Here is a 14,001-nt window from a genome sequence, read left to right on the forward strand (position 1 = left end):
AAATTTAAATTAAAAAAATGGAGTAATTCTATGCACCTCAGGCAGTGCCTCGTGGCGCAAGGGACATTGAATCGCTACATATCTATGCGTGGAAATGGAGACAGAGATAGGAAAAGGGGTGGCGTAAATCACCGGCGTTAAACTCGATAAGCAGGAGGGAAATGTCAACAAATAGTCCGTGGTTGAAAGCCGAAGTATCCGTCAGAAGCTGGGTCAAACAACACTTTTTGTGAACCGCCCAGAGAGCTTTGGCTATTGGGCGGTATAAAAATGTAATAAATAAAGAAATAGATTCAGGAAAGTATCAAAGGCCCTTTCTACACCTAAGGTTTTTCCCAGGAAAATGGAGGGATTATCTCTGCCTGCTCCTGGGATCCCTTGTGTGGTATTTGGATGCCCTGGGACATTAATAGAAGTATAGCTTCCAAATCACGTGAGGTCCTGGTTCCTCTCTATTTGGCCCTGGTTAGGCCTCATCTAGAGTACTGCGTCCAGTTCTGGGCTCCACAATTCAAGAAGGACACAGACAAGCTGGAGCGTGTTCAGAGGAGGGCAACCGGGAGGATCAGGGGTCTGGAAACAAAGCCCTATGAAGAGAGGCTGAAAGAACTGGGCTTGTTTAGCCTGGAGAAGAGAAGATGGAGGGGAGACATGATAGCACTCTTCAAATACTTGAAAGAATAGCAGAGTTGGAAGGGGCCTACAAGGCCATCGAGTCCAACCCCCTGCTCAATGCAGGAATCCACCCTAAAGCATCCCTGACAGATGGTTGTCCAGCTGCCTCTTGAAGGCCTCTAGTGTGGGAGAGCCCACAACCTCCCTAGGTAACTGGTTCCATTGTCGTACTGCTCTAACAGTCAGGAAGTTTTTCCTGATGTCCAGCCGGAATCTGGCTTCCTTTAACTTGAGCCCGTTATTCCGTGTCCTGCACTCTGGGAGGATCGAGAAGAGATCCTGGCCCTCCTCTGTGTGACAACCTTTTAAGTATTTGAAGAGTGCTATCATGTCTCCCCTCAGTCTTCTCTTCTCCAGGCTCTATCTTAAAGAAACGGGAGCCCTGTCCTCCTTTTCATAGGGTCACCCTATGTACAGCTCTGTCCAGAATTGGGTGGAGATATAGTGGCAGTTAGAGTACGTAAGTTAGGAGGAGAACAGGGAAAGGTCAGAGGGAGATCGAGCTGAATTTGGATGGAGGGTGATAGCAAAAAGAATTAGCTTAGGGTGACCATATAAAAAGGAGGACAGGGCTCCTGTATCTTTAACAGTTCTTAATCTGTTCAGAAGATGGAATAGCATTCCCCTATCAGGTCACACCAAGGAACCAAACTGCCTAGGAACCAAGCTATATTATATACAAATAATTCTGAGAGTGCCTTGGACTGCAAGAAGATCAAACCAGTCCATACTCCAGGAAATAAAGCCAGACTGCTCACTTGAGGGAATGGTATTAAAGGCAAAACTGAAGTACTTTGGCCACATAATGAGAAGACAGGATACCCTGGAGAAGAGGCTGATGCTAGGGAAAGTGGAAGGCAAAAGGAAGAGGGGCCGACCAAGGGCAAGATGGATGGATGATATTCTGGAGGTGACAGACTTGACCTTGGGGGAGCTAGGGGTGGCGACAGCCGACAGAAAGCTCTGGCGTGGGCTGGTCCATGAAGTCACGAAGAGTCGGAAACGACTGAACGAATAAACAACAGCAAATAATAATAATACTTTATGCTTTGAATTGTCTTCATGGTTTTAATTTTTGTGAACTGCCCAGAGAGCTTCGGATATTGGGCGTTGTATATTTGGCCTACGTATAATTACTAGAAAGTTTTTTTGTATTTCATATGTATTTATTGTCGTGGATATATATATAAAAAAAAACACACAGGTTTTAAAAAGTTTTTTGATTGCCCTTGGGTGCCACGTTGGTAGGGTGACCCTATGAAAAAGAGGACAGGGCTCCTATATCTTTCACAGTTGTGTAGAAAAGGGAATTTCACATGTCATTTGTATGCATGCAGCACCTGGTGGAATTCCCTATTCATCACAACAGTTAAAGCTGCAGGAGCCCTGCCTTTTTTCGTATCTGGTCATGCTAGGCAGGGCTCCTGCTGCTTTAACTGTTAACTTTTATTATCACCAGGTGCTGCAGGCATACAGCACCTGCTGAAATTCCCTTTTCTCTACAACTGTTATAGATACAGGAGCCCTGTCCTCCTTTCCATAGGGTCAGCCTAACCACTGGGAACCCCTGAAGTAGCTTATGGACAATCCATGTAGTTCTTTTAACTCTAGAAATACAGGACTTCAACGCTTGCAACCCAGCTCCAAATAAAACCAAAGAGTAGATTTCTAAGGGAGGGGAAAAGAAAGAGAAATACAACCCAGGTACTATATTCCGGTACTGTTTATTTAGGGTGACCCTATGGAAAGGAGGACAGGGCTCCTGCATCTTTTAACAGTTGTATAGAAAAGGGAATTTCAGCAGGTGTCATTTGTATATATGGAGAACCTGATAAAATTCCATCTTCATCACAACAGTTAAAGTGCAGGAGCTATACTAGAGTGACCAGATTTAAAAGAGGGCAGGGCATCTGCGGCTTTAACTGTTGTGATGAAGAGGAAATTTCACCAGGTTCCCCATATATACAAATGACACCTGCTGAAATTTCCTTTTCAATAACACTGTTAAAGATACAGGTGCCCTGTCCTCCTTTTCATATGGTCGCCCTAAATTAGCTGCCACAGGTAGTTAAGTTAATTAGTGAGTAGAAGCAGAGTGTGAATGAAAGGAGGAGAAGCTACTAAAAGCAGAGACTGCCAAAGGACTGATTCTACAACGTTGGAAAGATAAAACTGCCAATAATGAAATGGATTGAAGACTTACCCACATTAGCCACATTTGAAAGCGTGGCAGACAGGCACCATTTGCAAATGGACTTCTACTCAGACATTTGGTCTGTCTTTACGGACATTTATGTGTAATATATGCTACTTTTCTTTTTGATCTTTGTTCATTTAGAACAGTGGTTCCCAAAGTGGGCGGTACTGCCCCCTTGGGGGCCGTGGGATTGCATAGGGGGGCGTTAAGAGGCAAGGGGGCGGCAGAGGGGTGCTCGAGGTGGTCTTTTCTGAGAAGCGCCTCTCCAGAAGGTCTTAAAACCCAGGGACATTTTTATGGGAGAAGGTAGTTTGGTCCCAAGCCATATTGGGGAAGAATCCACACATGTATTAATACCGTTTAAGAAGAGTCCTTTTAACGGTGAATTGAAATGTTTCAAAAGCACCAAAACGCTAATGAAAAGACAAACTCTGCTTGGTGTGCCCTGCCATGCTGGCTGCAAAACAGAGGCATTCGCTCTCTTTTCCCTCCCTCCCTCAGCAAGCCTGCGGCGGGTGCTTTGGATTTTAAATAAATATTCAATTAATTGTTACTGTTTTGAATTTTATTGTTATTATCTTCCTTAGTGGGTCATTGAAAACCACTATTCTGAATAATGGTTTTAATAGTGTAGGGTAGGGGGCACTGGGCATGAGTTTGTGGAACCAAGGGGGAGGTTACCTGAAAAAGTTTGGGAACCACTGATTTAGAATGTTGTGATATTTGAAACTGAGGCTTTTGAAGTTGCATATGTCCACTTATTATTTTATCCTATTTTTTTATGGTTTTTTATTTTGTTATTTTGCAGTGTGGTTTTAATCCTGGTTGTGCTTTTTATATTGTATTTTGTATTCATGTTTTTAAATTGTTGGTTGTTTTTATGCTTTTCGTGGTTTTCATTTTTGTGAACCGCCCAGAGAGCTTTTTGCTGTTGGGCGGTATAAAAATGTAATAAATAAATAAATAAATAAATAAATAAATAAATAAACGCAGAGAGAAGGGGCGTTACGATTTTAGAATGTTATTATTACGATATCATTTCTATTTTCTGAACGTTGGCCCATGGAATAAATGCATGCATATGTTTTAAATGCCCGTCTCTCTGTTAAACAGAGTTTCCTGCTGCCAGATCTGACATCTCCTGGCAAGAAAGAACGGGAAATCCATTTGTAGAAGGGTCCGAGGAAGGAGAGAGGTCAACAGGTCGGTGCTACTCATGTGTCATGGGTAGTTTTGGCAGGCGCGTCAGTCTATCATAGAATCATAGAATCGTCGAGCTGGAAGGGGCCTCTAAGGCCATCAAGTCCAACCCCCTGCTCAATGCATGAATCTACCTCAAAGCATCCCTGACAGATGGCTGTCCAGCTGTTGCTACGTTCACATGATAACGGGGGGAGGTAAATTATCCATGGAGCAGGGACGGCTACGGAAAGCATGGTGCACATGTTTGTCACATGACTGTTACCACAGAGTGCTGTGACTTACTTACCCCTCCCCATTCCATGGGTAACCTTGTATTCTCCTGCCTGTGTGCTCATGTATCCCAGCGGGTGCCATGGCGTCAATCCAGCCATCCTAGCCATCCGACCATAGAAAAAGTCCACGGTGGCAAGAACATCGCCGGAAGCGGTGGTTGTTCTTGCCGGTGGACTCTATGGTCTCCGCCATTTGGGGGTGGGTTTATTTTTTGCTGGAACAATGAGGAAAAAAACATGGATGTCCCGTCAGACGACATGGGAACCACTGTGGATGCCTGCTAACCCCACTGTAGAGGGCGTGGATAGTTCGACCATCATGGGGAGAACACCCACCACATGATGCACTAACCCACTGAGGCCGCTTTTTGAGCAATCCGCAGTGGGTTAGCATGATGTCTGAAACGGACCTATGACCGGGTTCGTGCAATGTGTTAACCCACACTCAGTGGTTGAGTGTGGGTTGGCGCTGAACCGTGGGTTATTGTGTGGTCTGAACCCAGGACATTTTCCCCATGGTTATCAAGCCACACTGCATAGTTTGCAAGCCACAGTTAACAAGCCAGACAACAGGCGAACCCAAGATTCAACAAAACAACAGTTCAACGATATCCCACACTCAACCACTGAGTGTGGGTTATTGTGATGCGTGAACAGCCCCATATTTCTAATAAATAAAGATACTAGCGACTATCCTGTTGAGAAGAGGAAAATCAGTTTGTTTAATTCAAGTTTAACGCAAAATGCAGCGGCCAGATTGATGTTCATTGTTTTTAACTTTTGTAAACCACCCAGACAGCTTCGGCTATGGGGCAGTATTAGGGTGACCATATGAAAAGGAGGACAGGACTCCTGTATCTTTAACAATTGTATTGAAAAGGGAATTTCAGCAGGTGTCATTTGTATATATGGGGAACCTGGTGAAATTTCCTCTTCATCACAACAGTTAAAGTTGCCCTCTTTTAAATCTGGTCACTCTAGTATAGCTCCTGCACTTTAACTGTTGTGATGAAGAGGGAATTTCACCAGGTTCTCTATATATACAAATGACACCTGCTGAAATTCCCTTTTCTATACAACTGTTAAAGATACAGGAGCCCTGTCCTCCTTTTCATATGGTCACCCTACCATAATATATTTTGGAAGAAGTTGGTTCTAGGCTGTTTTTTATTTTAATGATCCTTCGATATATACTCCCTCTGGATTTGTATTATTAATAGTGGTTTATTAGATTTATTCCTGCGAGCTGTGAATTAATTCCTCCCTGATCATATTTCTTTTTTTATTCCTTCAGATGATGGGAGGGCGAGCAATAAAGGGGGTGAACAGCACAGTGTGAAAACTGAAGAAAAGCAGAGAATCAAATTCATTGCTGACATCCATGATATCCCAACGCTAGAAGGATTTTACAAAGGAAGCAAAAGGAATAGTCACAACACAGAGAAACTGTTCAAATTCTTTAAGTTTGAAAAGAGTTTTAGCCAGCAGACATACCTTACTGATCATCAAAGTTATTACACAGAAGAGAAAACATATAATTGCTTGGAGTGCGGAAAACAATTCTGTTGCAGCTCAGACCTTAACTTACATCAGAAGTTCCACACAGGAGAGAATCTTTGTAAATGTTCAGTGTGTGGAAAGAGCTTTCGTCAAAGGAAATATTTGAAATCACATCAAAGAATCCATACAGGGGAGAAGCCATATAAATGCTCAGAATGTGGAAAGAGTTTCAGTCACAGCAAGAACCTTAACCTGCATCAAAGAAACCACAAAATTGAGAGGCCCTATAAATGTCTAGAGTGTGGGAAAAGCTTCAGCCAGAGTTCAGTCCTTAAAACACATCAGAGAATCCACACAGGGGAGAAGCCCTACAAGTGTTCACAATGTGGAAAAAGCTTCAGCCAGAGCATAAGCCTGATCTTACATCAAAGAAACCATACAGGGGAGAGGCCTTATAAATGCTCAGAGTGTGGAAAAAGCTTCAGCCAGACCTCAAATCTCAAAACACATCAAAGAATCCATACAGGCGAGAAGCCCTATAAATGTCCAGAGTGTGGAAAGTGTTTCAGTGATAGCAGAAGTCTCAATTCACATGAAAGAATCCACACAGGGGAGAAGCCGTACAAATGTTTGGAATGTGGAAAGACTTTCAGTCATAGCAAAAGCTTGATCTTACACCAAATAATCCACACGGGGGAGAAGCCCTACAAATGTTTGGAGTGTGGGAAAAGCTTCAGCCAGAGTTCAAACCTTAAAACGCATCAAAGAATTCACACGGGGGAGAAGCCCTATAAATGCTCAGAGTGTGAAAAGAGTTTCAATGATAGCAGAAGTCTCAGTTCACATCAAAGAATTCACACCGGGGAGAAGCCCTACAAATGTCTGGAGTGCGGAAAAAGCTTCAGTCAGAGCATAAGCCTTACCTTACATCAGAGAAACCACACAGGGGAGAAGCCGTATAAATGCTCAGAATGTGGGAAAACCTTCAGCCAGAGCTCAAATCTTAAATCGCATGAACGAACTCATAGAGGGGAGAAGCCCTATAAATGCTCAGAGTGTGGCAAGGGTTTCAGTGATAGCAGGAGCTTAAAATCACATGAAAGAATTCACACAGGGGAGAAGCCATATAAATGCTTAGAATGTGGAAAGAGTTTAAGTGATAGCAGAAGCCTAAAATCACATGAAAGGATTCACACGGGGGAAAAACCCTATAAGTGTTTAGAGTGCGGAAAGAGTTTTATTCATAGTAAAAGCCTAACCTTTCATCAAACCAATCACACAGGGGAGAAGCCCTTTAAATGTCAAGAATGTGGGAAAAGTTTCAGCCAGAGCTCGGTCCTTAAAACTCATCAAAGAATCCACACTGGGGAGAAGCCCTACAAATGTTCGGAGTGTGGGAAAAGCTTCAGCCAGAGCATAAGCCTCACCTTACATCAAAGAAACCACACTGGAGAGAGGCCCTATACATGCTCGGAGTGTGGGAAAAGCTTTAGTCAGAGCTCAAACCTTAAATCTCACCAACGGATTCACACCGGGGAGAAGCCCTATAAATGCTCAGAGTGTGGAAAGAGTTTCAGCGACAGCAGAAGCCTAAAGTCACATCAGAATGTACACACAGGCGAGAAGCCATATAAATGCTCAAGGGAATGGAATGAGCCTCCAACCCCCGTCACATTATCCACACAGGAGACAACCCATCTAAGCGTGGAAAGAGGTTTGGACGGAGCACAGACCTCAACTCTCATCAAAGAATTCACCCTGGGGAGAAGCCACGTAAATACTCAGAGTGTGGAATGAACTTCCATCCAAGTCATCAGCATAGGTCCCATCAAATGATACAACAAGAGAATGAGATGGGAGACCCATTCCTGCTCCATCCAACAAGTGTCTCTGTGACTCACCTGGCCAAGGAAAAAAAAACAGTGGCTATATATGGACCGACCCCACTCAGTGATAGATGTATGAATCCCGGCTGAGTGTTCTGGGCTTCCAAGAATGAACTGATTTGGGTTGTGGTCCCTGAAACCCCTCTGAGGCTAACTATACATTTATTGCTCAAACTATACACAAACTATATATTTATTGCTCAAATGGTATTAGAGAATAACAACTCTTCGAAATGATGAAATACGACATACAATGTAATTAGGGTAATTAGAAGCATAATAGAAACAGTGGCTAGCATAGGGTGACCCTATGAAAAGGAGGACCGGGCTCCTGTATATTTAACATTTACATAGAAAAAGGAATTTCAGCAGGTGTCATTTGTATATATGGAGAACCTGGTGAAATTCCCTCTTCACAGTTAAAGCTGCAGGAGCTATACTAGAGTGACCAGATTTAAAAGAGGGCAGGGCACCTGCAGCTTTAACTGTTGTGATGAAGAGGGAATCTCACCAGGTTCCCCATATATACAAATGACACCTGCTGAAATTCTCTTTTCAATACAAGTGTTAAAGATACAGGAGCCCTGTCCTCCTTTCCATAGGGTCACCCTTGGCTAGCATATTGTTTAGTAAGATCAAAGTTACATTCCTCTTGACCAGCAAAGCAGTCATCGTTAAAATCTTATAGTTCTTAGCAGATCTTAGGTAATCTTGTTCAGCACGCTCTCAGACTCTGTCTCCACACACACACACACACACACACACACACCATCCAATCCTTGTGGTGTGGCCGACCCTACCATTAGGCAGAGGGAAGCAGTTGCCTCAGGCGGCAGATACTAGGAGGTGGCAGAGCGCGGTTGGAGGAGAGAGCTGTGAGCCACATTCCCTGCCCTCTAAACTAGCCTGCTCCCCTTCAGGCGTAGTGGCAAATGCTGTCTTGAAGAAACATCTAACTGCCAGTCAGGCCAGCTTTTGTACACGGAATGGGAGCAGCTGCCATCTTGGTTTTTTTGCCTCAGGCGGCAAAATCTCAAGGGCCAGCCTTGCCTCGGGGCCAAGAGAGAGACTGTGAGACTTGTGTGGAGAATTACAGAGGAGAATTACTCTCTCCTGCGAGAATTACTCTCTCACTTTCTCCCCCCAGAGAGGCAGCAAAAGCGCCCCAGTCACCATGTTTCCGTGGAAAGGAAGAGTAGCGACTTCTGCAAACGTCAGGGCTCCCATGCGGCATCCGCCATCTTGTTTCTCGGTGCGCCCCTTCAGCCGTGACAGGAAGTGCTGGGGGGTGCGCAGCAGCCGCCATGTGGTGAACCACTGAACTGCAGGTGGCAGCCTTCTCAGTGAAGCACCTTCTGGCGTGGCCCTGACTCCACCCACCCAAGAGTGCCATTGGATCCTTCGGGGCAGGAAGAGTATAAACGGGTTTCCTGTTCCGGCGAAGCTTTTCTTGAGCAGCATGGTCTTCCTGAACGTTGAGGTGTTCCTGCATCCTTCACTCTGCCTTTCATAGAATCACAGAATAGTAGAGATGGAAGGGGCCTATAAGGCCATCAAGTCCAGCCCCCTGCTCAATGCAGGAATCCACCCTAAAGCATCCCTGACAGATGGTTGTCCAGCTGCCTCTTGAAGGCCTCTAGTGTGGGACAGCCCACAACCTCCCTAGGTAACTGGTTCCATTTGTCGTACTGCTCAAACAGTCAGGAAGTTTTTCCTGATGTCCAGCCAAAATCTGGCTTCCTGTCACTTTGTAGAATAAATTGCAAAATGCCTACTTGAATTAGCTAATCACAAGACCCTGAATACACATCCATGCCTAAGGTAGTAGGCCGGGAGCTTAGCTTTGTGTGCCGAGTGCAAACTCTGCCCAGAAACAGCAACGTGGCATTTGAACTTTGACTCTGAAGTAACCTCACATGATTGTGACTCATCTCCATTGTTTGTATGCTAATATAAGGAAAAACCTTTAGATTGTTCGGGGCCAGATCCTACAGGGCACTAGCTTGTTGGAGCCTCGCCTTTCTCGAGAAATAAAGCTGAATTTCATCCGTGGACGGTCTTTGAATCTGATTCCACTCTGAAGGATAAAATTGGCACAGTCCTCCAGGGGAAACAAACCTCTTTCTGCCATTTAGGCAACAACTTGAGCCTGTTATTCCATGTCCTGCACTCTGGGAGGATCAAGAAGAGCTCCCGGCCCTTCTCTGTGTGACAACTTTTCAAGTATTTGAAGAGTGCTATCATGTCTCCCCTCTATCTTCTCTTCTCCAGGCTAAACATGCCCAGTTCTTTCAGTCTCTCTTCATAGGGCTTTGTTTCCAGACTCCTGATCATCCTGGTTGCCCTCCTCTGAACATGCTCCAGCTTGTCTGCGTCCTTCTTGAATTGTGGAGCCCAGAACTGGACGCAATACTCTAGGTGAGGCCTAACCAGGGCCGAATAGAGAGGAACCAGGACCTCGCACAATTTGGAAGCTATATTCTATTAATGCAGCCCAAAATAGCATTTCGTTTGGATCTAGTCCTGTCATTCACTCTGGCGCCATGTTGAGCCCTGAAACGGCTTGCTTCAGGCTGTGCTTCTAAAAACCACCATTCTTGAAGATCTGGCTGTGCTGAGTTGGAGCCAGACATTAGACACTGATCAGCAAAGATTATGGGCCCAGAACTTATCCTTCTGATTTTTTGGTCTTCAGTGGGCCATCACTGCACCTTCTTTGTGGTTGTGGGGTGAGGGGAGAGTTCAAGACAGGGCCCACCTGGTCCTTACAAAACGACATTGCATGTCCCTTGGAGAACACAGGATGTCCTCTGCAAAGAGGCCTTAGAACTCTTCAGGTAGTTTTTGGTGTGTCAAAGGATGAAGAGACCACTTGGAGAGGAGCAGATGGATGAAAGAAATATGGTGGATGAGGGTCTGCGGCCGGCCATTTCAGGCAGATTCTGGGGCAACCTGGGCCTTGTTGGATTTCAACACGTGTGGCTTTTGTTCTTTAAGGATGGAATATTAGACATCTTAATACACATTATCCTTGAACGTAATTCCTATATCGCTAAGCAAAATTGATTACTCACTCCTGTTTTATTAAGATACCCAGGAAAGACTCTTGGGTGACATTTGGGTAGGGTGACCATATGAAAGCAAAGACAGGGCTCCTGTATCTTTAAAACCTTTGTATTTGGTCAAAAGGGCAGGGCTCCTGCAGCTTTAACTGTTGTGATGGAGAAGGAGTTTCGCCAGGGGCTGCATGCATACAAATGACTCCTGCTGAAATTCCCTTTTCTATACAACTGTTAAATAATAATAATAATAATAATAATAATAATAATAATAATTACCACCGTATTTTTTCGATTGTAAGACACCATCGATTGTAAGACGCACACTAATTTCAGTACCACCAACAGAAAAAAAAACCTAAGACGCACCCGCGATTCTAAGACGCACCCCATTTGTAGAGATGTTTATATGGGGGGGAAAGTGTTCCGTCCCATAGCTGAATCTCTCTGGATGGTTTACAAAGATTAAACACTGAACATTAAAAAGCGATGTACAAAATTTAAAACCATGAAAAGCATAAAAACAGATTACATACAATATCCATTTCAAATAACTATTCCGGGTTAGTTAAAAACTCTATAATCAGGCCCGTCATCTTATGATCACCCCATTGTTGAGTAAACTGTCCAGAAGTTCAGACAAATTTTATGTTAAGTTTCTGTTGGAAGATATGTCCTCAAAAGTAACTTTGGCTGTTGCTAAATTTCTTACAGTGGCAGCCAGGATTAGAGCTCTCTGTGTATTAGACAACAGTTGACAATAGCTCTGTCTGATGTTTCATGTTTGATTCTAGTTTTTTCATGGATCTATGGATCGCAATAAAGATGTATGGTATGGTTAAAAACTCAACATTTGCTGTTAAATGCCTGGAAGAAGAGAAAAGTCTTGACCTGGCACAAAAAAGATAATAGTGTTGGTGCCAGGCGAACCTCGTCAGGGAGATCGTTCCACAGTTGGGGGGCCACCACAGAGAAGGCCCTCTCTCTTGTTGCCGTCCTTCAAGATTCCCTCGGAGTAGGCATCCAGAGGAGGACCTTAGATGTTGAGCGTAGTGTACGGGTAGGTTCATGCTGGGAGAGGTGTTCCGTCAGGCAAAGATACAGGAGCCCTGTCCTCCTTTTCATATGGTTACCCTAAAATTATTTCATAGGATCATAGAATAGTAGAGTTGGAAAGGGCCTACAAGGCCATCGAGTCCAACTCCCCGCTCAATGCAGGGATCCACCCTAAAGCATCCCTGACAGATGGTTGTCCAGCTGCCTCTTGAAGGCCTCTCGTGTGGGAGAGCCCACAACCTCCCTAGGTTTTGAGCCTTGCTGACTGCTTCCCACAAAACTGTACAGAAGGAGTTGCCAAATTTCTCTTCTCTCCTGTAAAGACTTGTAAAAGATGTTATTTACATCTTAAGTGACGTTTGGCTTTCTTTTTGTCCATCTTTTTATCTTCTCTCCTTTCAATGTGCATTTTTGTAAACTGCCCAGTGAGCTTCGGCTATGGGGTGGTATATAAATTTAATAAATAAATAAATAAATAAATAAAATATGTATTTATATTTTAACATTTTGATATGTCATGGAATGTAGGTGTTTCGGTGCTGTGCGTTGTCTTCCGATGGGTCTGTGAATGTACAATAAACTGGGCTTTTTTGTTTTATTTTACTTTTTTGCAACATGCGTTCGAGTAGTTGCAAGAAACTGCTTTATTGGACACATCACAGAAGCTAACACCTTTTGACAGCATGCCTTCCTTGGATTAATAATATTTCAGGAACTTCTGGTTGCTCCCTCATGAGCTGCATTGGGAAAGAATCGGTATATGTCAATGTCCGTTCTATGTCCTTCATTTTAGTATGTTCCAGTGTTATCCAAAAGTTTCACCTCTAAGCTGTCACCTCTCTGTGTGTTCTGCTGTGGTCTCCAGGTCTCCATCTCTCCTTTCTCCAGCTCAGGACTTCCTGCAGCCTACAAGCTGCCTCCATCAGCGTCCTGCAAAGACCAGATACGCCCTCCCAGTGAGTCTCTGCAAACCGCATTCTCTCCTTCTCTTTCACAAAAGGACATAAAATTTGAGCTTTCTGAACTCTAGATCAGTGGTTTCCAGTTGGTGGTCCACAGACCCCAGGGGGTCCACATAACCTACCCAGGGGGTCCGTGGCACCATTCACATATTCACCATTCATTTCTGGAGTCCACTGACAACGAATTCCTACCAGAAGTAAAATATAACATCACTGAGCACCTGCGTGATTTAGCGACTAGCTTCAGAGATTACTTCCCTGCACCTAATCCTGAAAACTCATGGAGAAGGAATCCTCTTGAATGTGGTGATGTACAAACTAACAACTCTATCTGCGGAAGAGCGAGATGCACTTGTTGACGTGACTTGTGATGGTTCATTGAAATCATTTCTCAAAGAATATAGACTGGATCAATTCTGGGTGAAGGTTTTTCCTGATTATAAGAAGTTAGGTGAAAAAGCTTTGAAACATCTAGTTCCCTTTCGTTCTACATATCTTTGTGAACAAACATTTTCGACATTTTGTTATATGAAGAACAAGCATAGAAATCGGCTTGATGTTGATCCAAGATTTGAGATTAAAAGTAGGAAATATTGAACCGGATATGGAAGGGATTGTTCGGGACGAAAAGAGGCTTGATTTCTCCCATCACATTTAGGTTTAGTAGCTGCTAGGCAAGTCATAATTTGTTCAATTGAAAACTAGACGTTAGTAAAATTAAATTCGTCTTTATATTCCTGGCTAAATCATTGTCATTTTTGCGTGGTAATATCATAAATATCACAAATTTTATGGTCTGCTTTTTAGTATACCTAAAATCCTTTGCTTATTAGGGGCTAACCCTGATTTTCTCAAAAAAATTGCTTCGCACAGGGCACTACCATAGAGTTAACATTTTTTTCAAAAGTAGGGAATTCCCTGGCTCAGCATTTGAAAAACACGGGGTCCGCAGTACTTAGCAAATTGGGAACCACTTATAAAAAATTCCGAAGAAACCATCTTTCCATGCAAGAGAATATCAACTTGCACAGCCCCACCTCTGAGTCCCAGACACTGCAACCCTTTTCTGTTTTTGGCTTTTAGATTGTAATCTGTTCAGAGGATGGAATAGCATGTGATAAAAAAAATAAAGTAAATCCAAACCATTCCCCTATCAGGTCACACCAAGGAACCAAATGGCTAGGAACCAAG

The 14,001-nt window shown here is 43.7% G+C and overlaps 1 protein-coding gene across 1 annotated transcript in view; it reads left to right on the forward strand.

The window, feature by feature from the left end:
- Window positions 1–14,001, forward strand: part of LOC134396987 (zinc finger protein 91-like) — a 46,141-nt gene that overhangs the window by 19,478 nt on the left and 12,662 nt on the right. The window contains exons 4-5 of the mRNA XM_063123601.1: window positions 5,789–5,795; window positions 5,919–7,465. Of these exons, the coding sequence (XP_062979671.1) occupies window positions 5,789–5,795; window positions 5,919–7,465 (1,554 nt within the window). The remainder of the gene's footprint in view (window positions 1–5,788; window positions 5,796–5,918; window positions 7,466–14,001) is intronic.

Source organism: Elgaria multicarinata, chromosome 3 (genome assembly GCF_023053635.1).
Source record: "Elgaria multicarinata webbii isolate HBS135686 ecotype San Diego chromosome 3, rElgMul1.1.pri, whole genome shotgun sequence".
Taxonomy (NCBI): Eukaryota; Metazoa; Chordata; class Lepidosauria; order Squamata; family Anguidae; genus Elgaria; species Elgaria multicarinata.